This window comes from Oryza sativa, chromosome 1 (assembly GCF_034140825.1).
Source record: "Oryza sativa Japonica Group chromosome 1, ASM3414082v1".
Lineage (NCBI taxonomy): Eukaryota > Viridiplantae > Streptophyta > Magnoliopsida > Poales > Poaceae > Oryza > Oryza sativa.
Window position 1 is genome coordinate 43,114,078 of NC_089035.1, and position 25,778 is coordinate 43,139,855.

A 25,778-nucleotide genomic window follows, 5' to 3' on the forward strand; every position below is an offset into this window, starting at 1 on the left:
CTCCCTCCATCCCTAAATATTTGACGCCGTTGACTTTTTTAAATATGTTTGAGCGTTCGTCTTGTTCAAAAACTTTTATGAAATGTGTAAAACTATATAGACATAAAAGTATAGTTAACAGTAAATCAAATGATAGGAAAAGAATTAATAATTACTTAAATTTTTTGAATAAAACAAACGGTCAAATTTTTTTAAAAAAAGTCAACGGCGTCAAACATTTTGGGATGGAGGGAGTATTAGATATGATGTTTCTCTAGTACAATACTAGAAAATCGGTGCGCCTTTGGCGCACAAACTAAAAAAATATCCCATGAATACTTGTACTTTTTCTAGGATATATAAATGTTGTATAGTTATTTAGAATTAGTTTGATTTCTTAGATATATATATGAGATGGAATAAGAATGAACCAAGCAACAATAATTGGTGATATTTCTTTTTGGAATATTTCTATTTGGGAAAAAAATTCTAGAAATGTTTATTTCTCAACAAACATATTACACTTGGATAAATGAAAACTGGTAAAAAGAAAAATCTAAGCTCAAAATAACATCTCAAAACAAACACAGCTTTGCCGCATAACGGGCCAATAAGTAGAATATATTAATGTGCTAGCATGCAGAATATTTTATTTGGCCAATCATGTAAACTCTTCACGTGAATACTATTTACCAAATCTTCGATATAATTAACAATTCTTGAATAAGACAAGAGCCAGCTCTTTGGGAAAATAAAGGTGCTGGTTGACATGCTGCTCTCTATGCCTTGTATAATTGCTGAGGGTAATTAATGCTAATATTTTGCTAGACTTTATATTAATTAGCTCAAATTTTCATCAAATTCTTGTGAAGATCATGCACTTCGAGTTATTCACAATGAAAGTGTTTCACGATGCACAATAGCCTTATCGTAGCCTTATCCTCTTATTTTATTAATTAATATTTCTCTTGATTTCTTTTTACCCTTGGGGACCATAGATTAGAAAATTAATTACATAGATACCATATGGGCCACTTCACATTCTAATTTACTGTCTCCATCCCCAAATAACTACTCATTTGGATGTGTTTAAGTGAAGAAGAAAAGAGAAGAATGATAAGATACGCTAAATGAGATACGCCATTAGCGTATGATTAATGGATATTAATTATTTCAAACCTAAAAAATGGATTAATATGTTTTAAGATAACTTTTCTAGAAAATTCTTTTTGGAGTAATTTTTTACTTGGGTCATCTTTTATTACCGATGTTTCGCTTTTGATCACCCTTTAATCAATGTTTTCACTTTGGATCGGATGATGTTGCCTTTGATACTCTCTTCTCATGCATATGAATGATCTCAATACTTCTGGTCTTATTGGTCAATAAACTCCCTCAGCTATATATACACCGTTTCTTTGACATACGACAATATAGTTGTATACGATAAAATAGCTAAGGACGGTATAAAATGCCACAAAGGTAAAAGTATCCCGGTCAAAAGTGAAAAAGTTGGACGAAGGGTGACACCCGGTTTACCATTTTATTTTACTGTAGAACCCATAGATGAGAAAATTAATTTCACAAATACCCTATTAGCCCACTTTGCATTCTAATCCACTCCATCCATTAAAAAAAAATGCTCTTTTGGGTTTAAAATTTATCCCAAAATAATTAACACTCAAAGTGTGTTTGAGTAAATGAGAAAAAAGAACGATGATATGATACACAAAATTAAGTTATTAGCATATAATTAATGATGATTAATTATTTTAAACATTGAAAATGGATTAATATGGTTTTTAAATAAATTTCCTATAGATTTTTCTTTTGAAAAAAATATCATTTATCAGTTCGGGTGGTATACATGCGGAAAATGAGATTTTCTTTTCACCTTCTCACACTGTCAAACATAGATTAATGTTCTCATCGATTGTCCATATTTTCTAATAAACCAAAACGGCTTATTTAAAATAAAAATATGTATTGTTAGTGACTTAAAAACAAATAAGTAGAAACTACATTAAAAATACCTTTAAATCAACTTTAGAAGTAAGTTTAATTTTAGCTTTAATTTTGAGTTCTAAGGCCTTATTTGGATCCCATCCCAAAATTTTTTACCCTGTTATATCGAACGTTTGAACACTTGTATGAAGTATTAAATATAGGCTAAAAAATTAACTAAATGCACACTTGCGAGATGAATATTTTAAGCCTAATTGCTCCATGATTTAACAGTGTGGTGTTACAGTAAACATTCGCTAATGGCGGATTAATTAGGCTTAATAAATTCGTCTCGCGGTTTACTGACGGATTCAATAATTATTTTTTTATTAGTGTCCGAACACCCCATGTGACACCCTATATAATACCCGATGTGACGCATCAAAACTCTTTGATCTAAACAACCCCTAACTACCTAAGTAATATAGGGGCATATAATATTTGTCTTTTTTTATTGGTAGTACTGTATTTTTTTATAGGGGTATGTTTTAATGCAGCCTTGAAGTGAATAGTTGTAAATAAAAAGAAAAAAAAGAGAAACGCAGACCAGGGTACTACTACTGTGCATGTAGGAAAGAGCAGCGTTTCCCATGAAGCCACAACCACTCGTTTCCCAATCCCACAACCACGCGAGTACGCGAGGATGGCTGCAGAGACGGCGACCTTCAGGAGCACATGAGCAGCAGGTACATGGCCCAGTGGGAACGACCACTGGCGGCGCAGGATGGCGGCGATGATGGGCAAATCCGCGGCTCAACTGCTCCATCCGTCGCTGGCCATCAGCCTCATCGTCGAGCTCAGCTTCCTCTCTCCCCCGCCCCACTCTCTCGCCCTCCGCATCCTCTGAACTCCTGAAGCGGAGAGGCGGCCGGCTCGAGCACATCGAGGAGGCGCAAGGGGGCTTCCATCTCCCTCCGCCGGTGTTGCCTCACCATCCCCCGTAGGTGGAGCAGTCCGTGTAGATCAAGCCGCTGCCACCCCTCCTCGTCGCCCGAAGCAGGCGCCAACGATGTGGATCGAGGGTTCGACGCAAGGCGGCGGCACAATGAGTTGGAGATTTTTCTTGCGTTTTTTTCCCTTGGATTTTTCTCTAATAACCCAGACTCTTCCGGTTAAGATCACACGTTTTGAAAAAAACCCCTGTCAAAACTTACAATTTACATCAAGGTCCGCCAGATGGTTTTTCACCGTTGATATCTCATCTAACGGCTGTGGAGGGGTGCGAATGCGTGGCACCTTCTCCAGCCGAGAATCACGACAGAGGGCAACACGCGATGCCACGTGGCCCAATGAGAGGTCTGGGGTCAGACCCTTAAATCGGTTTATAAGATATCAACGTTTCAAACATCTCATCTGATCCTAAATTCTTAAATTTTAAGACGGAAATAGTACTCCCAACAATTTTCAATGTTTGACGCGCATTAACCTTTAATAACGTGATAATTTGACCATTCATCTTTTTAAAAAGTATATAAATATTATTCATTTTGTAATGACTTATTTTATGAAAGAATAGTCTTAACATATAATTATATTTAAAAATATTGTTCGAAAAGTCAAAGGTTTTTATACATGGTTCGTCGTCTCCATCGCCGGCGGCGCCTCCGTCATCTAGCGATGGGCCGTACGTAACAGGCGAACTTTTATTGTGCCGCATGGAGAACAGCGGATCCAACAGTCTTGGTTCTCACGGGCCTAATCGCCGCACGCCGGAAATGGCCCAATATGAGAAATTGGGACGGACAAACACTGGCTGACCTTGCTGGGCCGCGCCGTGATGAATTATACGCGTGCTTTTAATTGTTCGCGCCAAATTAATTGTGATTCTTTTTATAACGTATACCAGTGTTTTCCTAATGATAAACCAATATGTACGACTATCCTATGGAGCAGTAGCTAGAAAAAAAAATGTAAATAGATGAGTTCGTACAGTCACCATCATTTCCTTTTTGGACGGTTATCCAAAAAAATAAATATAGCGACTTTTAATATGAATCTAAATGCACGATTATCCAGATTTATAGTAATAAATGTTTGTATTTTGGGATGTTTAAGATACTCAATTTTAATTTGATGGTATATCTAATGGTACTTCTTTTAACTTACTTATAAAAAGGTAATTGAATAAATACTGTTAGTCAAAGTTAGGGAAAAAATCAACTACGTCCAGTAGTGTATCAGAATTTTTATATGGGTGATCCAATTTCTATATCTTAAATATCGTAAATATAATAAGATTAGAAGTATAAATTAATCAAATGCACATCATGATATAGAAGTATAAATTGATCAAATGTCTATCATAATATACTAATAAGGAGTTATTTTTCTTTCAAAAGTTTCTTTTCACATATGTAGGGCTAGGATTTTTTTTCTAGGTTCACCTATGACTACATCATTAATAATTAAAAAAACAGTAGTATTATGCATTTACTTTGTTTAAGCCAAGTTTTTCATTTTGTTCAACTCCTCTAAACCTACGGAAAATTGTTGACATGTGTGGACTATATATGACCCAGCATGAAGAATTTGTGTCATAATAAGGACGTGTGGTAGAGACGACGTGGATGTTTTCTTTAACACTGAAGACGTAAAATTCTGCTGCTAAAAGAAGAAAAGGTGAAATGAAAATTGTGCTGTCATTAATGACTTGAGAATAACTTTTACCGAGTGGAGCATAGAAAAAGAAATAAGTGCTGATATGCCCCAATTGGTGAATTATTACCGAGCGCATACTACCCTTTTACGAAAAGAGATCGAGAAAACAACGAGCACAAGAATCTTAAGAACTATGCATGCATAAATGCACTGCACATCAGTATGTCAGCATATATAGATGACTCTTGCGATGTTAGCTAAGGTGAAGGATAGTAAGAATCTGCCATAGTAGGAGGTAAAATGTTAGTACCAGAAATTCTGATGGCTGCATGATAACCTTTTGTCATGCATCTTTTCCTTAAGATTGCTGTTTTCTTAGATGCAGCTGGGTTGTACTTTGTACATATATATACAAATCCAAATTATAAGCTAGCTCATAATAATAATTAACCATCCAAAAGTTACAGGATTAATAGTTCCTCTGTATTAACAAAGGCGAGATCATCCAAACGTCATATCCATTAATACTTTCGCCACCACCACCTGAGAGTTAATTAGCTGCACGTACGAGAGAATGGCGGAGTACTACGAAACTGGCAGGCACGGCCACGGCGGCAACGACGGCGAGGACCATGGCAGCAGCAGCAAGAAGACCTCGCAGCAGGGCGGCGCCGGCGATCAGGAGTACTCCCACAAGCAGCAGGAGCGCATGGCCGCAATTATTCAGAAAGGGCTCTCCCTAGTGGTTGGTAGCCAGTAACCTATACTTGACCCACCATTAATACATTAATACAGTGGTTATTTCTCAACCGTTATTGACTTCTGGTCAATGATTTCCAGTAAAAAAGAAGATAGACTTCTGGATATCAGTATTAGGATTAAATTTCATAAAACTTTATTTACTATGTTCCAAGTTATACAAGATCATAAGTACGTATAACCCATGTATTATACTCTTAATATTTCATAAAACCACACCGTAAACTAATTTGACATACTTGTATATATCAAAATTTTAAAAACTATAGTTACATGGACATAACATTTAAATACGATAGATAAAACGACTCAAAAGATTTGTAGAACTTAAAAGTGTGATAGATCAAAATTAAAATAATTAATAGTGTAGTTTTATGAAACTTGATGACATAAATTGAGATACGACAAAAAAGTAAATGTTACCGATATGGTAAATAAAGTGTCGGAGAGAGTAACTATCGATGTTATTAAAATGAATCGGAACCTTTGAGTGCTATATTTTTAAAATCGTGAACTTTCGATGCTATTAAAATATTTTTTTCCTGTTATTTAATATCGAACAGTTCTTTTTTAAGTACTAACACCTTAATTTAGCTCAGGTAATGTCTACAATACTGATTCATCATCTCTAAGCTATGGACACCATGCATTATTATATAGGGAAAATTTGAACCATGCCACACAAATTTTACAAAATTTGTGATATGCAACCTTGACCCACATGTCATTGACTCATGTGGGTCCTACATGTCATTAAGATACGAGTGACATATCTTAAATTTTATAAAATTAGGGTGGCATGGTTCCAACAAACCCTATTATATATCCCATTCGAGCTAACGTGACCTATGTCGTCTCATCTTGATTGGATCGTGCGTGTATACGTACATTAACTGAATCTGTTCATGTATACTCCATGTATGTTAGATCAGTACGAGGGGCACAAAGCGAAGGAGCAGTACGCCCCTGCGCCAGGATGCCGCAGCCGCAGCACGGCTAGCTACTACTACTACGGCAACTTATTTGATTAATCAACACACCCCGTATATCATGTATGTACGCCGCTACTGAATAAATATTTATACAGTAACTGTATGCTCCGTTCAATAAGATGTGCTGCATATCAAGCATATGTATGTTTGTACGTACATGAAATCCTGTATCATCGGATCGATGAATGTACTGAAATTCCGTTCAAAAATGAATGTACTGAAATAAAGAACGGTGTACTACTCTAACTTATAGAGGACTCTGTTTTCGAAGAAAAAAAATTAGGGCCCCTTTGAATTAAAGAAATTATGAAGGAATTTCATAGGATAGAAATCCTATAGGAAATTTTTCTATGTAGCCCTTTGATTCAAAGGATTGAAGTTTTTCAAATCCTACAAAATTCCTATGGAATGGTTTATTGCATGTAAGTTTTGGAGAAAACTTAGCAAGAGGTCCAACCTCTTGGTAAAAATCTTTTGAGTCTATCTCTCTCATCCGATTCCTGTGTTTTTCTTATGATCCAATCAAACGATCATTCATATGTTTTTCTTGTATTTTGCAATCCTTTGTTTTACACTTACATTCCTGTTAGAATCCTATATTTTTCCTATTCCTCTGTTTTTTTATTCTTACGATTCAAAGGGGCCCTTACAGAGGATGGTCTTTATACGAGCAAGTTTAATAGTATAGCTAATTACTGGCTCCAAATCATCCATAGCCAATATAATATCTGGTCCCACCTATTATACACATATTACGTCTTGGAGTCCGTGCTGCAGCTAATTACAGATATGTAGCCTGTTGCTTTTCTCTTTTTTCCTTTATCTGTTTAAAATATATTTATAGCTGGCTTATAGCCTGCTATTGTACCTGCTCTACAGCCACTTCCAAATTCCAATCCAGACATCACCAAATAGTAATGTCTATCCAAGCAAGGCAACTCAAATTTTTAGATAATAGTACAATTTATTCTGCCTTTTTTAAAAAAATATAATCAATTATTACAAAGTTGCAGATCACGGCTTTGATTAAAAACAAGAAGACTACTTCGAATCCTAAGCAATGTGGAGCCATTTCTCTGGAAGACAAAACTAGGCGAGTGCTACGTGCCTGTTACTCCCCATTCGGTTTGACGGTGTTGAGACAGTTCAGGACAGGCACGCAGTCCGGTAAAACTAAAAGAACCTCCCGCCGTAATTAGCATCTCATTACTTACCTTTAGCACACCTTTATGAGTAATTTAACAAGAGCCGGTGCTTTAACTAGTCAAAACTCATCTTCCAAAACAGCACTCTTGCTGTTACTAACTGTTTGTTTCTTCTACTTGTCGAGATGCAGACTGTTGGAGGAGAGACATGGATGAGCTTAATTAACTGAAGAAAAGATGCATTTGCTGCCTGCCTGAAACTGCACAAAACTGCATTGATGTAAAAATCCTCAGTCAATTGATGTCATGTACTGGTAGTCTGGCACTATGACTGGATGAAAGTGCAGTGAGTGGTGGCAGTGCAGTGCTCCAGTCATTTCCTTCCGGATGAGTTCAAACCTGAATGATATACTCCTACGAAGGCAAAGATGCCAGAAAAAAAGATTGCTGAAAAAAAAAGATTGTAAACTCATCCCTGCTCCAAAAGCAAAGCAAACAAAGCAAGCAGAAACTTGCACAGAGATTCCAAGGCCTCGTTGCTGCAGCCCATAGAGAGGGAGAGAGAGAGATGAAGAGAGAAAGCTTTGCTTTACTATACTATTGGTATAGCTTTTGGTATTGGGGCTCACTGTATTGTGTACTGTGCAATTTGTACATTTGCACGATAGTAGAGTCACTGTAGTGTGTAGATTGCATGGTAGCTGCGTCCGTAGCCACTGTAGCGTCATTATCATCACCATTCCCTCTCCTCTCCTTGGCCTCCTGTGGCTACAAAGCTCTCTATTCTGCACAACACTCTGAATCACTCATCACTCACTAGTTAAGTGCAACTGACCAAGAATTAAAGATCAGCAGCTACCCTCGTCTCCTCCAAGAGACAGAGCTGTTTAATTATTTACTCAGACTCACGGTCACAGTCACAGGAGCAAGAGCCAGAGATGGAGAAGAGGAGGAATCATGGCGGTGGCCTCACCCTGCTGTTTCACTTTCACCTCGCCGTCTTGGTTGTCTTGCCGTCTTTGCTGCCCCGAGCTCGAGCTGCCGCCGCGGCTGATTCCTCGGTAACCCGCTCATCTTCTTCCTTTCACATTCTTTCTCATCGTTTCTTAATTAATTAGCTACAAGAAATGGGGTACCATTTGCTTCTGCATTTCACAATTTTTAGCGTCACTACTCACTTGCGTCAACCGCTTTGCACCTCGCGAAACTTGAGACCAAACTGAAACTTTTCTGTTCTTAAGTTCTTGCTTTCTTTCATGCGCTCTGCTGAAGCTCACATGCTATAGCTGCTAGCTGAGCTGCATTCCCTAAAAATCGCATGCATGCTTTACTATACTCCAGGAGTTTAAATTAGGAGTACCAAACATTGCAGCAAGGATGCATGCTACACTTGCCAAATTCCATTCAAGATTGAATAACTGCATTTCTTTTTCAGTCAAATCCATGCTACACTTGCCAAATTTCATTTGAAAGAAAAGTAGTACTAGTAGTAACATTTTTAATATGACGTTCCCTCGCAGTGGCACCCGAATCATCCTCCTACACGACGAGGCCACCACGTCGGCGGCGGCAATGCCTCGCCTAGCGCCGCCGCCGGCCACGGCCTCCCGCCACTCTCCGCTCCCGCTCCGGCGCCCATCGCCGGCGCCGACGACCTGCCGGCCTTTGGCCGCGCTCCCAAGCAGGCACCCCCGCACTTCGGCTTCCCGCTCCAGCCGACCTTCGGCGTCGCGGCGCCACCTGTCGCCCCGACCGCCGCCGGCGAGGGCTACCCGTTCATCGGCAGCAACCCGACGGTGCCGCTGCCCACCGGCATGACCGACACCTCCACCGTGCTCCCGCTCCCGGACCGAGGCGACGGCAACGACAAGGTAATTAACCTCTAAATTAAGCTAACAAAGAAAACTCAAATCATCCCTCAAGAGAATATCCCTCGTTTTTTTATGTCACTTACAAAGTCATAAAAAAATTAAAAAAAATTAGTATGATAGATTAATATGTGGTATGTCACTTCACGAACATGCAATCTCAAATTCAAATTATACAAGTAGAAACAAAAATAATAATTTTGTCTGTGAAGTGAACGTGTAATTCACAGTCAAATTTATTATTTTTGTTTTGAATTGTATAGGTCGAATTTTAACTTGTATGTTTGTGAAAAAATATATCATATATTAATCTATCTTGATAATTTTTTAATAACTTTTTTTGAACTACACGTAAAGAGCGAGAGGATGTTCCCTCCGGAGACAAAAATCCAGTTCCAGCTAACCAATCACTGTGAATTCCATTCCATACTGGCACCGGTCACCGGCGATCTTTGGAGCTCATGCTTGCTTTTGCATTGCTTTGCCTTGCTGCAGGTGGTGGGGCGTGCTGCTGCTGCTCCGGTTCGTGCTCAGATCGCCATGATTGGGCTTGTGGCTACCATCTCCATCTTGTTCTTGTCGGGGAGGAGCTGACCATCCTAGCCTCTCCTCGATTGATGCACTCTGTAGTAGAATTTGTTAATTTGCATGAACCAAGAAGGAGATTAGATATAAACCTGTCACTGCTTGCTTGCAATTGCATTGTCTGTAAATATGGTTTCTGTCGCTGTGATTCGTACTCAGCTCCCAGCTTTTGTTCAAAGCGGCAACGAATTTTACCTTTCTTTGACAGTGGTATGTCTGAGGAGACACCGACCGAGATGGAGCCCCACGAGGAACAGCGCTTAGATCTGAACTGTTCTCTATTGCCGGCTTCCAAATAATTCTTGGGTTTAGCATATAGTATTCGAGCTATATGAACAACAAACAAATACAAACGCAGGCCTTCGAGAACTAACAAACACCTAGAACAAAGCATCCAATGATCCCAAATTACGCAGGCGAAAAAACAGAAAAGGAAAAAAAAAGAATACCTGTAGGTTCAGTAAACTTGGTATTGCAGTTGAATGGTAAAAACACCTCTCTGGATCTAATGATTCGATCGATTGTCCTAATCCCTTCTTTCTATAAAATTAAGACCCAAAGCTGAGATTTGGTGAAGCCACGTCATCATTTAATTATCGGCTGTTGGATTACATCTCAGTGGTCCTCATTGCGTTTTGGAGCATGCCCTCGGTCCCTTCGCTCCCCACCGCATCGCCTCCCGCACCGTATCGCCGCCCCGCCCCCCCCCCCCCCCCCCCCCCCCGCGCGACAGCAACAGCGACTACGGCGGCGACGGACTCTGTCGATGGTGGCGGCGGTCGCGGACGAGCGCGGCGACTGCGGCGGAATTGGACGCGGACGAGGGCGGCGGCGGCGGACGCGGGAGAGGGAGGCGGCAGCGGTCGAGGGCGGCGGTGGACGAGGACGAGGCGGCTGTAGTCGACGGTGGCGGCGGCGGACACGGATGAGGGCGGTGGCAGCGGTCGAGGGCGGCGGTAGTGACGACGACGGCGGACACGGACAAGGGCAGCAGCGCCTTTGCTTCTGTTGCTCGTGCTGCTATCATCGGTTCCTCTCTCTTGGAAGCTCGCCCACTCTACTGCTGCAGGTTAATTGGTGCCCTTTTTTTTCTTTCGTTTGGCCAACAAGAGGAAATCTTCCTCCTTGGCTAATTCGGTTGTGCTGCTCATTATCCTCATTGTTTCTTGGTGATTTTTGCAGACACACAGAATTGGGGGCAGACCTCTGTTGTTCATCTTAGGTGAGAATGAATTTACAGACTTTCCTTTTTCTGCTGGGCAACACTAGCAATCTATTCTGGCATTATCTCTCTTTCGCTACTTTGTGTGAAGCTATTCAAGGATGGTGTGCTGCAGACGAAGATTAGGGACAAAGACGATCCCCGCCTGTCCAAGATGCGGAAAGAGGTGGTGGCTGGGGGAAAGGATACTATGGAGGTGGACAATGACTTCTTCCTGGTGCCTGTCAAGATCTCTGATCACCAGGTATTCTTATTATTTCCTACCTGTTGCATAGTATAATAAAAACTTACAGTTTGCTAAATAAGTTTGCTTCCTACAACATAGCAATATTAAGGTGAAAACCAAACATGCATGGACATTTCACTTGACTGGGTAGCAGCATGTTCAGCATGTTTGAAACCTTGAATCATCACCCCTCATATCATTTGCACGATATTTTAACAAATCTATCTATCACTTTTATAATATTTAACATATACTTATCAATATGTTTCACATTGAAGCATGGTATTATTTGATTGATAAACCCTGATGTTTCATTATTATTTTTTTCTTTTTACTCCTAACTTGCTGTCAAAAAAATTAATAATTACTTAGTAATTCCCGCAGTAAAGCGCGGGGAATCACCTAGTTGTAACCAATAACTAAGATTAAAACAAGACAGTTAATGGTTAATGCCAAACAAACTTAAAAAGTTATAAGTTACATAAAACATTCTAACTGTCAGTCTTGCTTCAAGATTCTAGAATTCTACCCCATAACCAATTTTATTGTAAGGCCCTGTTTAGTTCCCACATAAAAATTTTACACACTGTCACATCGAACGTTTGAACACTTACACAAATTATTAAATATAGGCTTAAAAATAACTAATTGCACAGATTGAGACTAATTTGCGAGACGAATCTTTTAAGCCTAACTAGGAAGGTAGCCCACGCAATTGCACGGGCATCTTATTTAAAATATCATAATTTTTGTTGTTATTAGGATTGTGAAATATTATGACTTTGTCTATCCGTGAAAGAATTTAGGGACTCCTTTGTAACATAGGATTTTGAAAAGAAAATAGAAAAGGTACATAAATATGATTGAAATGTATGTGCAAAATATAGTATGGAAAAGAAGTGTACATAAACACGGGAATTTAAAATTTATTAACCCACCAAGATAAAATTATCATCCATCAGTGCACAAATAATAACCAACCTTTGCATTAGTGGCTTGATTGCCTCGATGCTATGTGAAGGAAAAAAAAGATGCACGGACATCTTATTTTTATTTTATTGATTTTATTGCCGTATAGATATGCGACGACTTTTACTTAAGATGTTAATTAATAATAGTTTCAATATACGATGTTTGTCCATAAAATATTTAGTACTTATGATAATATCATATAAAATTATACAACCATATCCTTTTGTTTTGAATATGAGTGTTTGATATTTTCAAAACTAAATGTTGAGCGTTAGTTATCTTAAAAATCATTAACATATTTAAGCAGTGAAACATTAAAATCATAATTATATTCTATGCGATGACCTAGTCCGGCATCATAACATTATGCGTGCATTATAACTTGTCACATGGTCTGAGTATTTTATTATTTTACTTTTACTCTAATTGAGTTGCCCTGCACCAAAAAGATTGTATTTACACAATAGAACAATATATTAAATCACATGTTTACAACAATCATACCTCTGCATCTAGTACAATCATCTGTATACCATAGAAATCATCAGCCATTGTAGGATTAACCGCATCCCATAGCCTAGTAACTTTTACTTTGATTTTCCACCTATCGTTCTTTGGTGTTAATGCAATAATCAAATTATCAGGTGCCATGTTATCTGCAGATGAGTAGTATTGCATATAGTTACTAAACAAATTTGACAGAGAATTGTAAACAATTTTATACATGTTTATGTTATTTTATAGAACTAATTAATATAAAATAACATAATTGTGTTCTTTGGTAGGTGCAAGGTTACTTTTTTGTGCTGAAAAAGAATGTGACAAAACTGTATACATAGATAGATGCAACATAATATAGCTCTAACTAATACAGGATATCGTAATTATGTTCTTTAGTAGGTGCAATGTTAGTTTCTTCTGCTGAAAATATTATGACAAAACTGTACAGATGCTTATGTTATTTGCTAGTTGCAAAATCATGTAGTCCTAATTAATAGAGGATGACATGATTGTGTTCTTCTGTGGGCGCACAATTACCTCCTTATGCCAAAGATGAGTAGCTGGAATTGAGTAATGTCGCAAGGTGCTGCAGAGCTCTTCTTCTCCATCCGCCGAAATTGACTAATGTCGCAAGATCGTGTTGCTGGCGGGGTGTATATATATGCATTGCCTTAGGAATCTTGTCTCATGTATATATGGAACTAATCTTTGGTGCAATTAATAATCTTGCCTCATGAAACTAATCTTGCCATATGTGATTTAAATTTTGCTTTGAGACAGATTTGGAATCTTGCCTCACGTACACAATTATGGAATTAATCTCTGTTGGTTCACGACAAATACATGGCCCTAAAATTTGCTTTGAGATTGACTTGCGTACATATAGTAACTAATCTTCAATTATAGAAGCTCACGAGTCTGCTGCAAAGCTGAAAAGAGACAATGTATAAGAAGAAGAATCAGAGCGTATGATCCAAGAGCTGAACGAGTTTGGTTTGGTGGAGAGCATCATTGACGAAGAATTCCTCAATTACTTCTATCAGCTACCACGCCAGCCTCCTCGTTCTCATGATGATACCTACTTCTATCAGTTGCCACGCCAGACGAACGCCAGCCTCCTCGTCCTCATGATGATACCCAACTCACTGATGATGATCAAATTCAGGACCTCTTAATCCGCCATGCGCTTTATCGCATCAAGTACTAAAGGTACTCCAGATATAAACAAATACTATCTCCATTTTAAAATGTATGTACAACGTTTGATCATTCATTTTATTAAAAAACTATATAAATATGATCTATTTCATTATGACTTGCTTTATCATTAAATAAAATATAATCTTAACTTATATTTTACATATTTATACTAAATTTTTAAATAATATGAATGGTTAAACGTTATGCAAAAAGTTAACGGCGTCATACATTTTACATTTTAAAATGGAGGGAGTATATTATATGCATGTATGTATGTTGGATTCGTTAAAAACCTGTCATTATTATTTACATTAACTAATTATCTTGTTGCTAATTGATCTTGTTTTCATTACTAAGTTGTCAAAGCAGCAAGTAAACAATACATACTTTGAGCAATATGCTAACAATAAATTGGACGAAGATTTGAATTTTTTTTTTTGGATAACTCTAAATGCATTAAGGAAGATAACATTAAGCTGTCGTTTCTCCATATGCATCGATATTTTTATGAAATTGAGAATGATGGTACATTAGATGGTAATTTCACACTAACTATTGTATACTTCCCCTCGATTACTATCAACTTGCAATTCAGAAATTTTATCATAAATAGTGTTCCAGAGAAGTATACTTCCCCTAGATTACTACCAACTTAACAAAATAGGTTTGCTATTTCTCTTCACATATAACTTTTGAGTTACTTTATAAATGTTATCTTTGTGGTTTGCGTGCTTATCTATTTTAACTTTTTTTCATTTTCCTTTCAGTTATATGCTCAAATTAAGTTACTGAAGAATAAAGATAAAAACTACTAGTTGAAAAAACATAAAAACATGTTTTCTATTTCTCTTCACATATAACTTTAGGATTACTTTAAAAATGTACTTTTTGGTTATTTTAAAAATATTGTCTTTCTGGTTTGCGTGATTATATATTTTATCTTTGTTTCATTTTTCTTTTTAGTTTTATAATTTTACCAAAGATGTTTCACTTATATGCTTTTTCCAAAAACATTTAGAGGGAAGTAACTGAAGGATCAGAAGTACAACCGCTCAAGAGGAGCAAACATACACCACTTAAATGTAAATTTAAACACAAAAAAGCCCCAAAGGCAACACACGCATAACTCACCCAAAACTCTCTCAAAAAACCACTCAAAAGATTGCCAAAGGCACACTCTACCGTTGCATCCACTATTACCAAAGGCACACTCCATCATTGCATCCACCTCTCTGTTTATAGAATTATAGCCCAAGATCGCTAAGAAAATGTCACAATTGCCCTTAGAGTGAAACCCTTGTCTAGACTCAATCTTAGACATCCACTCTTCCTTCTCCTCAAAGGAAATACTCTAGATGATTGCCATGCCATCGATCCGAATTTTCCACACCGGTCCGGGCTCACTTGCTTGGGCCGCCTCCTGGCTCCCTTGCTTGGGCCGCCTCCTTCTCTCTCCCTTTTTCCTTTTCTTTTTCTCCTTGATTTTCTTCACGAATTCCAACACTTGCAATTGACCTTGCAAAGTCTTCCCAACACAGTGTTCGTCCACCGTGCGTCACCTTGATCTCAACCTTGTCAAATAACTTCCTCGATCGTTCTGGACCTCAACTCCTTGAGTTCTGTTGACCAAGGTTGACTTTGATCAAGTGCACACACATGAACCAAACGACCGTTGTCTTGGCACAAATATAGCAACATGACCCACGTTAGTTCACTCACACATTTCCTGCAATCTAACACTTGCCAATCTTCCAACACAAATATATCAAAACCACACATGGTTTCACAGTAAGTAGCTTCTTGTGTAGTTCACATTCAAGTGGAATCCATTGGAATAATGTTTTTTTTCGAGAATAATTGGGATAATGTTTTCATATATACCTTGTTTGCATGCGTTTAGGTTACAGATGATAAAGCTCTGGAGTTAGGTTAAATACAAGGTACGATGCTTCTAAATTTCATGTCAAGTGTAATATTTAAAGACAATTTGGCTGATGTGAAAATGGTTTTCTTCTTTTTAGTGGCGAAGGCCAAAGTTTTATGGCAATTATGTCAGAAAGAAGATGGACATTGCCATTGATTCCACGGTACAAAATTGATTTTGTTGATAACTGACTGTGAATCCAAATTAAGATATACAGGCTGACAACTAGGGATGAAAACGGTACAAAAACGGATAGAAACTACCTTTATCATTTTCGTTTTCATTTTTTTTTTCAGAATCGGATACCCCGGATACGAAAACGGAATCAAATATTGTCGAAACCGAAAACGGCGCTGATACGGTAACGAAAATTTATCGGAATACAAAAGCCCCTCAAACTAAGCTTTAAACTATGTCAAATCCAATTCTCAAGTCTCAAATTTCAACATTACATTACAAAACACAATCATGTCAAGTCCAATTCTCAAGTTTGAATTGGGTGTATTGGGTTGGACTGAATTGAGTGACTCAGGGGATGCTGAATTGGGTTGGGGTGGGGAGGAATTATAGACTATGGTATGGGCCTTTATAATTCCAAAAATTCCGAGAAATTTTTCGGAAAGCTTCCGACCGATTTTGAGTTCCGACGGAAACTGCCCTTATCATATTCGATTCCGTTTCCGAGAAAATAGTTCCGAATCCGTTTTCGTTTCCAAAAAATTTCCGACCGACAGATTCCGTTTTCGAAAATAGGTCCGGAACCGGAAAGTTTCCGTACTGTTTTTATCTATACTGACAACCATCATATATTGTTGGGCCGTATATGTAGAAGTATGTCTATCTAGGTTCAAGAGGCCCATATATCCATATGTACATGTATATATTCAGATAGAGTAATGGAAAGAGTGAGCTTCCAGAGAGTTCAGCTCAAAAAATCCCTAACAGTTTCTTCATATATATTTTAGAGTAAATTTCAGAAAACTACAACTTTAGTGACAAAATTATCAGTTTGCTACAATATTAGCGACATGTTTTTCAGTTTGTGATAATTTCCCACGCTATTGTTGCAGCAAACTGAAACATATCACTAATGTTGCAGCAAACTGATAGTTTTGTCACTAAAGTTGCAGTTTTCTGAAATTTACTCTCTATTTTATCCTTTCAGGGATTAGTTGGAGCATCGATTAGTTGAAGCAACAGGATATCAGGATACCCCAGTCTTACGGTCTCTGTTCGTGTTCCATGTTCTTGTCGAGTACTCCTAGCAATTGTCGAGTACTCCATGTTCTTGTCGTGTTCCATGTTCTTGTCGAGTACTCCTAGCTATTGTTGAGTACTCCATGTTTCTTGTCGAGTACTCCTACCCAGTCTTACGGTCTCTGTTCATGTTCCATGTTCTTGTCGAGTACTCCATGTCTCTGTTCGAGTACTCCTAGCTATTGTCGAGTACTCCATGGACTCCTAGCTATTGTCTTCGTGTTCCATGTTCTTGTCGAGTACTCCATGTTCTTGTCGAGTACTCCTAGCTAGGTGCGCTCGCTTTGCTGTACTCTAGCATTGTTGACATGTGCTGTACTCTGGGATTGTTGACATGAACCAGGAAGGAGATTTAACCTGTCATTACCTATAAATATTTCCTCTGTTTTTGTCACTTGACTGTAAATGTTGGTTTTGTGTTACATCCGTCCCAATTTGGGTTTTATAAAATTTACTATTATATTTTTGTTAGTCTGTTCCATTTATTTTTTATGTGCATGATGATCCTCATGTTCGGGTCTTTATACAATTTTCTTGCATCGTTAATGAAGTTGGGGGTCAAGATGACAGTACACAATTTCATCACTAATTATAGCTTTGACACAGTACCAGGCACAGATCATCTCAATGGCAACCACACTTGTGTTACTTACAAAAAATTACGTAGGGTAGCCCTGTGGCATATGTTAACCGCTAACTTTGTTTAACACCTCGGACACCAGGATGCTATGACATTAATCGCAGACTTGCAGCAAAGAAAATGCCAACATAGTGTGCTACTGCAGAACTCTATACCAGAGTTTCTATTACAGGATTGTACAACAAGAGTTGGTTTTCTTGGCCTGCTTGTAGAACATCTGCATAACAAGGAGGGACAAATCAGCACAAAAGATCATAACTGAACCGATTGATTAACAACAGAAAATATTATCAGATAGCACTGAATGAAAGGGTCATTCATTCCTTATATATGTTAATTTAGCATGATCTAGGAAAGATTTTCTTAGATGTTGTCTACAACCAGCAGCTGGTGGTGGATACTGGGTACTAGTTCCAAGGCAAAAGTGAGAAGGCCTAACAACTTTGTGGCAAAGGAGCAAATTTCCCAATTAGAAGGGACATAAAGCTTCAGGGATCCAACGATTTACAGTTCAATTGTTACGTGCAGAGTTAACTAAACAGGTTTCATTTCGCTGAAAAAAGAAATCACTGAAGCAGAAACATAGAGTGGATCTGTATCCCATGATCTGTCACTTGCCATATCATAATACCTACCTGTGAAGCAGCACTTAGATCTGAACTCTTCTCCACTAGGCTATCCAATCTTTCACCTCTAGAAAGTACACTATCGATGGTCTTGTGCTGCAATTATCCAAATTAAAGATAACAAATGAATAATTTGCCACAAACAGAGCAAAACCAAAACAAGCCTAAAAAGTTATTCGTGGGTGGGGAAAAAGACACTTCCAGAAAAATAGAGAACACCTGGTCCAGCGCATTCAACTATACACAGTTCCACAGGACAAAAAGAACTTACTACGGTTCGATTTCCCTCTGTTTATTTAAATTGAATGGCGTGCAAGAATTTGCAGTATAACTACCGGGCACACAATAATATAAAACACCAACCACACATTTTATTGCTCGAGCTAATTTCTAACAGCCAACAGGAAAAGCATATCAAAATTTCTCATTGTATACTTCAAACTTGTAGCTTAAGCAAAATTAAAATAAGATACCAATAGTGTTCTTTGCTGAATACTAATATCTGAAAACAGAAACATGAATCCATGCACACTGAAATAAGGAATATGCCATTGCCAGCATAGGGTATAAATTGCAATCAGGATATATTAATTCATGAGCGATAGAGTTACTTACAAGAATAATCTTAGTTTCATCCAAATCCCTCTGAATTTTCAGCAACTTGTCAGCCTCTGCAGGATCCTGCAGAATAATAATTGGGAAGCAAGAAATTAGATGTTTAACAATACAAGCATCAGTTAAGCGGTGCACCGTTGACAATTAACAAGAAAATAATATGGCCACAACTTTAGGTACATGCTCTAGTTTAGAAAAATACAACTGAAAAACTAAACGTACAATAATGATTTTATCTGGTGTACAAATGCTAGTCCAGCTTTGTCTTCTAGCCTAGTAAAATGTTTTAGCATGCTAGTTGTGGATTTCCAAGGCATTACTTCCATCAAAAGATCCTTTCGATTTTTTAATTAGTAGTGATGTTGAAGAAAAATGTGTGCAAGTATTAAGGGCAAATCAAGCTGAAGCTATAACTGTTTACTCTATGTATGGAGATAAAACAACAAACAATGTTGAGAACAGTACACAATTTTACAATTCCCATTGAAAGGAAGTCAAAGCATGGCTTCAAGGGTATAAGGACAGTGGAAAAAGGATATTGGACCGTAGGATGGATGGCAGAGGATTACTTGTCCCTTGGTTAATAATGATACAGGGACATCTCATGTATATGAAGAGATTGATTATTTCAGTGTCCTAATCTCTAATAATACAAGAATATATGTAAACTAGAATAAAGGTGCTACATTAATAAGCAGTTCATTCACATAACAGGATGCAGTGTGATTCATAGGCATGAGCATGGCAAGCCATTGCTTCTTCTGTTGGTTGGTTGTAATATTTAGTGTAGACACATCCTATTACTGCTGTACTATTCAAGCCGAATAAAAATGGTCATGATCGAAGAATTCCAAGACATGCACTCAACCTGCATAGGTTTGAATTTGCTTCTTCCAAATCTACAATCCCCAGAGAACCGCTTACTCAAGCAGTGACAACATTAGTAAACCCTTCGTTTCATATTATAAATCGCTTTGACTTTTTTTCTTAGTTAATTTTTTAAAAAAAGTTTGATCACGCTTATAGAAAAATATAGTAACATTTCTAAGACAACAAACATATTATCAAAATATATTCAAACATATTATCAAAATATATTCAATCTTACATTTAATGAAACTAATTCTTATTGTAGATGTTATTTTTTTCTATAAACTTAGTCAAACCTAACGAAATTTGATTAGGGAAAAAGTCAAATCGACTTATAATATGAAACGGACAAACCTGGTATTTTGTCAAGGCATCATCCAGGTATTGCCAAGGCTGGGTGTTATCAGTTTTTGCTGTCCTCCATCTCTCCCCAAAAGTCTTGTGGTACTCTTCCAGCACCTGCAAAAATCAAAAGGAACACATAACCTTTCAGACAAAAAAAATAAGTGAACAATCACATTGTTTCCTTCTGAAAAATAGAAGCAATAACTTTGAAAGTATCAACTCGCCAGAAAAATCCCTATGTGAAGGCTGCCTGAAATTACTACAGAACCTCACAACAGCTAGCGAAGAAATTATTACAAACAGGCTACAAATCCATCCCAACAACAGAAGAAGGTGAGAACACACAGGAAAGCATTGCACCTACTCGATCCAATCTCCTAGTACTAGAGAAGGAAGGACTAAGTTTGGGTCAAACTTGGAGCAGTCTAGGTTGAATTGAGTGGGTCAATCAGAATGACTATGCAAGGAGAATCGTAAGCATAATAACTAGGTTGAATTGAATTGGATGAAGCCATATAGGGGTTAGTTACCGTGTTGAGGAGGGAGAAGGCGCTCCTGACGGGGTAGTGGTCGTCGGTGAAGGCGATGGCGCAGAGGCCATTCTGGTTGTAGCAATGCACCTTGTACTCTGCAAATCGTAAAATCGTTCGTTGTTAGTAGGGTTTAGAGTTTAGAGCGAGCGAAGGAGAGAAGGGGAGGAGGTTTGCCTTCGTGCTGGACAGACTGGCGGCGGCCGGCGGGGGTGCGGGCGGCGACGGTGCGGGCGACGAAGAGGATGAACTCGCGGGCGGGGTTGCGCTGGAAGTAGCCGAAGTGGCTCACGTCGGTCGCGTTCGCCACCACCACCGCCGCCTGCTGCTCCTGCTCCTGCTCGCCGCCACCGCCACCCGACGACGAGTCGCCGTCGCCGGGGGATTTGAGCACCAGCAGCGCCGTGATCTTCATCGCCGTCGGGGAATCGGCGAGCCGCCGAGGAGGAGGAAGAAGATGAGATTGGTTGGAAGAATCGGATGCGGGATGGATGGATGGAGAGGTTGGAAATTTGGAGAGGAAGAGAAGAAGCTTGACGCGAATACGATCGATGGGGCTCGGCTAGTGGGAAAGCGAATCGAATCAAACCAACGGATTACAAGGGAGAAGGAGATGGGCGGTTGCCCACGTGTACAACCTTCTTAAGCTGCCCTGCTTCTAGAACCAACACCAGCTAATCACGCAGCCAACGCTCTAATCACGTTGCCTCTTTAAGTGTTAATCCTCTTATACTTAACAGGGCGGTATTCGTCCACCAAATTGCTAAGGGCCCATACGATTTCATGGGTATATCGGTTTATTTCCCATATTTTTTCTTCAAATTCCTTCCTTCGTTCCAAAGGATGCTTAGAGTAGTCTAAAATAGGATAATGGATGAAATTGAATTTATGATAATTACTCGAGGACACGAACCAATGAATTACTATATATTGTTTTATATTATAAGTCGTTTTAATTTTTTTCTTATTCAAACATTTCAAAGTTTAGTCAAATATATAGAAAAATATAGCAATATTTTCAACTCAAAATGAACATATTATCAAAATATATTATAATGTTATATTTAATGAAACTAATTTGGTACTATAGATGTTGCTATTTTTCTATAAATTTGATCAAACCTAAAGAAATTTGACTATAAAAATAAATCAAAATGATTTATCAAATGGAGGGAACATTAAAAAGTTTTAGAGTTTACGAAATACAGATAAAAAAGTTCTTTTTTCAAAAAAAAAAAACTAGAAGTCTGGTAAAGAAAGGTAATCTATACGGCCCTTAGAATAAGAATGCGAAAACCATCCGGGACAAAATGCCTTGTCACTTTGGTAGGTATACTAGAAACGCATCAAACATGTCACCAGATGACCAGACACGGATATATATAGTTCAAAATTCCACATGAGTTTGTACCCCAAACAACACCAGGGCTATCAGCTATCACAACTCCATCCAACCAACCAAGCCAGAGAAGTTCCAGAGGTGACCTCACAGTCACAGAGCTAAGAACATAGTACAACGATATCTGGAGCAACCAACCACATAAGAGAGTGACGTACAATTCACAGGCAGTTTATGGCTGCATAAAGGCAACTATTTCTCCTCTAGTACAAACCGACGCACAGGGCAGCATGAGAAACTCAGAAGCACTTCCTGTGAACAATTGCTGGGCCAGATTCATCATACTCATCCTTCGATATCCACATCTGTTTTTATCAATGCCAAGCAAACAAATCACATGTGCATTAGCAAAACCATTAAAATACAACTTGGTGTGGACAAATAAACAAAATGGATTGGTTATGAAGTAGTTATGAACTAATTCTGGTGAGCATCTAAGAAGCTGTAATGATAAGGACTTACCTGCTGGAAGGTGCTGAGAGAAGCCAGGATAGACCCTCCTATCCAGACACTGTACTTGCGTTCAGGTGGAGCGACAACCTTGATCTTCATGCTGCTTGGAGCAAGGGCAGTGATCTCCTTGCTCATACGGTCGGCGATGCCAGGGAACATTGTTGTGCCTCCACTCAGCACTACGTTGCCATACAGGTCCTTCCTGATATCTACGTCGCACTTCATGATGGAATTGTAGGTTGTTTCATGGATTCCAGCGGACTCCATACCAATCATGGATGGTTGGAAGAGGACCTCAGGGCACCTAAACCTCTCTGAGCCAATGGTAATCACCTGGCCATCAGGCAGCTCATAGCTCTTCTCAATTGAAGAGCTGTTCTTGGCAGTTTCCAGCTCTTGCTCATAATCAAGTGCAACATATGCAAGCTTTTCCTTGATGTCCCTCACAATTTCCCGCTCGGCAGAGGTTGTGAACGAGTAACCCCTTTCAGTGAGGATCTTCATAAGAGAATCCGTGAGGTCACGGCCAGCAAGATCCAGACGAAGGATTGCATGAGGAAGTGCATATCCTTCATAGATGGGAACAGTATGGCTCACACCATCACCCGAGTCCAGAACAATACCTGTTGATTAAAACAGCATTAGCCATATGCACTGACCAACATTAAATAATTGCACGACTATTATTGAGCATAGATAATATAATTCTAACACCTACTGACCAACATTAAAAATGTATAAGAATAGTTCTTAATCATCCGAGCTCTCATCTAAATGAATCTATAGATGCAAAAGAACCAAGAAATTGGAAAGAAAGAAGTTAAGTAAAACATCACATACCTGTTGTTCGGCCACTAGCATAGAGTGAAAGCACTGCTTGGATTGCAACATACATGGCAGGAACATTGAACGTCTCAAACATAATCTGTGTCATTTTCTCCCTGTTGGCTTTGGGGTTCAAGGGAGCTTCAGTGAGCAACACAGGGTGCTCCTCAGGTGCAACACGAAGCTCATTATAGAAAGTGTGATGCCAGATCTTCTCCATGTCATCCCAGTTGCTTACAATACCATGCTCAATTGGGTACTTCAACGTGAGAATACCTCTCTTGGACTGTGCTTCGTCACCAACATATGCATCCTTCTGCCCCATCCCTACCATGACACCAGTGTGGCGAGGACGACCAACAATGCTAGGAAAAACAGCCCTTGGTGCATCATCTCCAGCAAACCCAGCCTGCAAAATTTTAAGGAATTCAAATTGGTAAAAATGCAGTTGGAGTCTTGGAGATGATAGATGGTTTAAAAGATGAAGTTCCTGACCTTGACCATTCCAGTGCCATTGTCACAGACAAGAGGCTGGATATCCTCACCGTCAGCCATTTCCTATAGATTTACTCTGCAAAAATAAGTAGCACGTGAAGGTTGTCAATTAAAAACAAAGAAATAATATCTTTTTCGATAGTTACTATACTGTGCAGAGGAAATCTTGAGGTGCTAATAAACATGATCTCTAAGAGACATAAGCTGGAATGACTAGGTTGGGTTATATAGCTACAAGTAATTAACAACAGAATACGTCTAGAACTTGCTTTATGGCTAGCATGAGATATGCTGCCACTCAAATAGAGTAATGAAGAGTACTAACAGAGCTTCACAGTTATCATTATCTCGTATTTTCCACTATTAAGAAAAAGAATGCATGCCACTAATCTCATATGTTTTGCATGTTAATTTGAGTCCATACATAAATAATATTAGAACAACTAAAGTATTGTCATTAACTACTTCTATGATTGCACCTGACCTGAATGAATAAAAACATAAATGTTTAGACTAATTAGTGAGCATGTGCTAGTTGACAGCCCTTCTTATATACGGCCCACATTGTACCAGTTCTACAAGAAGCTGGAAGACTACAAGTATTCAAAAACCAAAGTGTGCACCGGCAGTGCTACCTAAATCAGCAGGCTAAATTTATATTCCTGACATCAGGAACCCACCACCCAAAACCAGGATGCATAATCTACAAAAAAAAAAAGTATGCAATGTGATTTTGTAGTAGCTGGATCACTCAACCATTTTATTACTGGCGATAGATTGCAGAGCACAAATCCACATGTAACACTAGGTTTGGATCTGAATTTTTCATGAGTGCTCACCAATCACCATGATGGAACATGATAAATAGCATGGTAGCTTACAAGGATATGTTTGTAGCATCACATATTCACATTCCTAACAAATTTTGGATCGGCCATAAGCTGTGACTACAACAGCTTCACTTATTCCTCCTGTCTTTGGTTGAATGGTCTAATTTTAAACTTGTTAGGTTTAGAAAATCCACCAGTGAATTATGCAAGACGCAAATCAAGAAATGCACAGCCTACAGCCTACTACATGAATTTCAGCACATTCAAACACACTGAGCAAAGCAATGCCGCTGCCCGAGTTGACAAGGCCATTTGCCTATATAACTCAGATTGCATCCGCACTCGAGAACACACGCTGTCATCAGCCACAGACGCCAAAATACAGCCATAGGGCACAAAGAAAATCCCCGGACCCGGATCTGACCCCGGATCTTGAGCCAGGTAGCCGAGATCTACGAGGAGTAACTAGTGTAGTGTGGGAGATCTAGACAGCAGCACAACAGTTTGGAGAGGAATGGCGAGGTTGGTAGGTAGGTTACCGTCAACGGAGGTCGCCGCCTCGTCTCGCTGGTGTCAGCGGCGGCGCTTCTCAGTCCCACCCACGTCGCCGCCGGAGTCCTCGCCGGTCGCCGCTAGTGTTGGGACTTTGCGGCGAAGGCGATGATATGCTCGGGGCCTCGTGGGGAGTTGTGTTGGTGGGGCGGCTTTGATGGCTGCAGCTGTCCATGGGCCTCAGCCTTTGGGCCGGCCTTCTTGTTGATTTTGGGCTCGCTTTGGACCATGCTGCAACTGTCGATTTGGGCTCGATTTCACCGCCACAGCCCACTCAACCCCGATCGAGGTCGAACCAAACAAGGAAGAAATAAGTTCATATGAGGTCTCTTAACTTGTCGACGAATCCGAATCCGATTTTCGTCC

General features: G+C 39.1%; 3 protein-coding genes and 1 long non-coding RNA gene across 11 annotated transcripts; 2 read left to right on the forward strand and 2 right to left on the reverse strand.

The window, feature by feature from the left end:
* The first annotated feature begins 8,276 nt into the window (after nucleotides 1-8,276).
* LOC9271482 (uncharacterized) lies at nucleotides 8,277-10,137 on the forward strand. The gene is made up of 3 exons (XM_015790052.3): nucleotides 8,277-8,538; nucleotides 8,998-9,348; nucleotides 9,841-10,137. The coding sequence occupies exons 1-3, from the start codon at nucleotides 8,416-8,418 to the stop codon at nucleotides 9,937-9,939; spliced, it is 573 nt and encodes a 190-aa protein (XP_015645538.1). The 5' UTR covers nucleotides 8,277-8,415; the 3' UTR covers nucleotides 9,940-10,137.
* A 459-nt stretch (nucleotides 10,138-10,596) lies between these two features.
* LOC107279883 (uncharacterized) lies at nucleotides 10,597-17,698 on the forward strand. Of its 8 annotated transcripts, XR_003240290.2 has the most exons (7): nucleotides 10,654-10,999; nucleotides 11,113-11,152; nucleotides 11,244-11,396; nucleotides 13,758-14,060; nucleotides 15,952-15,991; nucleotides 16,073-16,138; nucleotides 17,141-17,698. It is a non-coding gene; the product is annotated as an uncharacterized lncRNA (long non-coding RNA). The 8 variants fall into 8 exon arrangements; XR_001542733.3 differs by lacking the exons at nucleotides 15,952-15,991; nucleotides 16,073-16,138; XR_010738830.1 differs by lacking the exons at nucleotides 15,952-15,991; nucleotides 16,073-16,138 and having other exon boundaries at nucleotides 11,268-11,396.
* A 98-nt stretch (nucleotides 17,699-17,796) lies between these two features.
* On the reverse strand, nucleotides 17,797-21,422 carry LOC4324461 (VAMP-like protein YKT61). Its single transcript, XM_015767008.3, has 6 exons — nucleotides 21,036-21,422; nucleotides 20,859-20,956; nucleotides 20,338-20,442; nucleotides 19,114-19,179; nucleotides 18,508-18,594; nucleotides 17,797-18,089 (listed from the first exon to the last, which is right to left on the reverse strand). The coding sequence occupies exons 1-6, from the start codon at nucleotides 21,271-21,273 to the stop codon at nucleotides 18,039-18,041; spliced, it is 645 nt and encodes a 214-aa protein (XP_015622494.1). The 5' UTR covers nucleotides 21,274-21,422; the 3' UTR covers nucleotides 17,797-18,038.
* Nucleotides 21,423-22,211: 789 nt separating this feature from the next.
* LOC9269066 (actin-97) lies at nucleotides 22,212-25,539 on the reverse strand. Its single transcript, XM_015766066.3, has 5 exons — nucleotides 25,400-25,539; nucleotides 24,031-24,106; nucleotides 23,551-23,944; nucleotides 22,720-23,333; nucleotides 22,212-22,562 (listed from the first exon to the last, which is right to left on the reverse strand). Exons 2-5 carry the CDS (start codon nucleotides 24,088-24,090, stop codon nucleotides 22,497-22,499), a joined length of 1,134 nt encoding a protein of 377 aa, XP_015621552.1. The 5' UTR covers nucleotides 24,091-24,106; nucleotides 25,400-25,539; the 3' UTR covers nucleotides 22,212-22,496.
* Nucleotides 25,540-25,778: the final 239 nt, after the last annotated feature.

Excerpts from the sequence above, each read along its gene's own strand:
- LOC9269066 (XM_015766066.3), bottom strand. The coding sequence starts at position 24,090 with ATGGCTGACGGTGAGGATATCCAGCCTCTTGTCTGTGACAATGGCACT. Across the intron at positions 23,945-24,030 it reads ATGGCACTGGAATGGTCAAG|GCTGGGTTTGCTGGAGATGA; the intron begins GTCAGGAACTTC and ends AAAATTTTGCAG. Across the intron at positions 22,563-22,719 it reads CTCTCAGCACCTTCCAGCAG|ATGTGGATATCGAAGGATGA; the intron begins GTAAGTCCTTAT and ends TGATAAAAACAG.
- LOC9271482 (XM_015790052.3), top strand. The coding sequence starts at position 8,416 with ATGGAGAAGAGGAGGAATCATGGCGGTGGCCTCACCCTGCTGTTTCAC. Across the intron at positions 8,539-8,997 it reads CCGCCGCGGCTGATTCCTCG|TGGCACCCGAATCATCCTCC; the intron begins GTAACCCGCTCA and ends GTTCCCTCGCAG. Across the intron at positions 9,349-9,840 it reads GAGGCGACGGCAACGACAAG|GTGGTGGGGCGTGCTGCTGC; the intron begins GTAATTAACCTC and ends GCCTTGCTGCAG.
- LOC4324461 (XM_015767008.3), bottom strand. The coding sequence starts at position 21,273 with ATGAAGATCACGGCGCTGCTGGTGCTCAAATCCCCCGGCGACGGCGAC. Across the intron at positions 20,443-20,858 it reads CCTTCTCCCTCCTCAACACG|GTGCTGGAAGAGTACCACAA; the intron begins GTAACTAACCCC and ends TGATTTTTGCAG. Across the intron at positions 18,090-18,507 it reads ATCTAAGTGCTGCTTCACAG|ATGTTCTACAAGCAGGCCAA; the intron begins GTAGGTATTATG and ends CTTGTTATGCAG.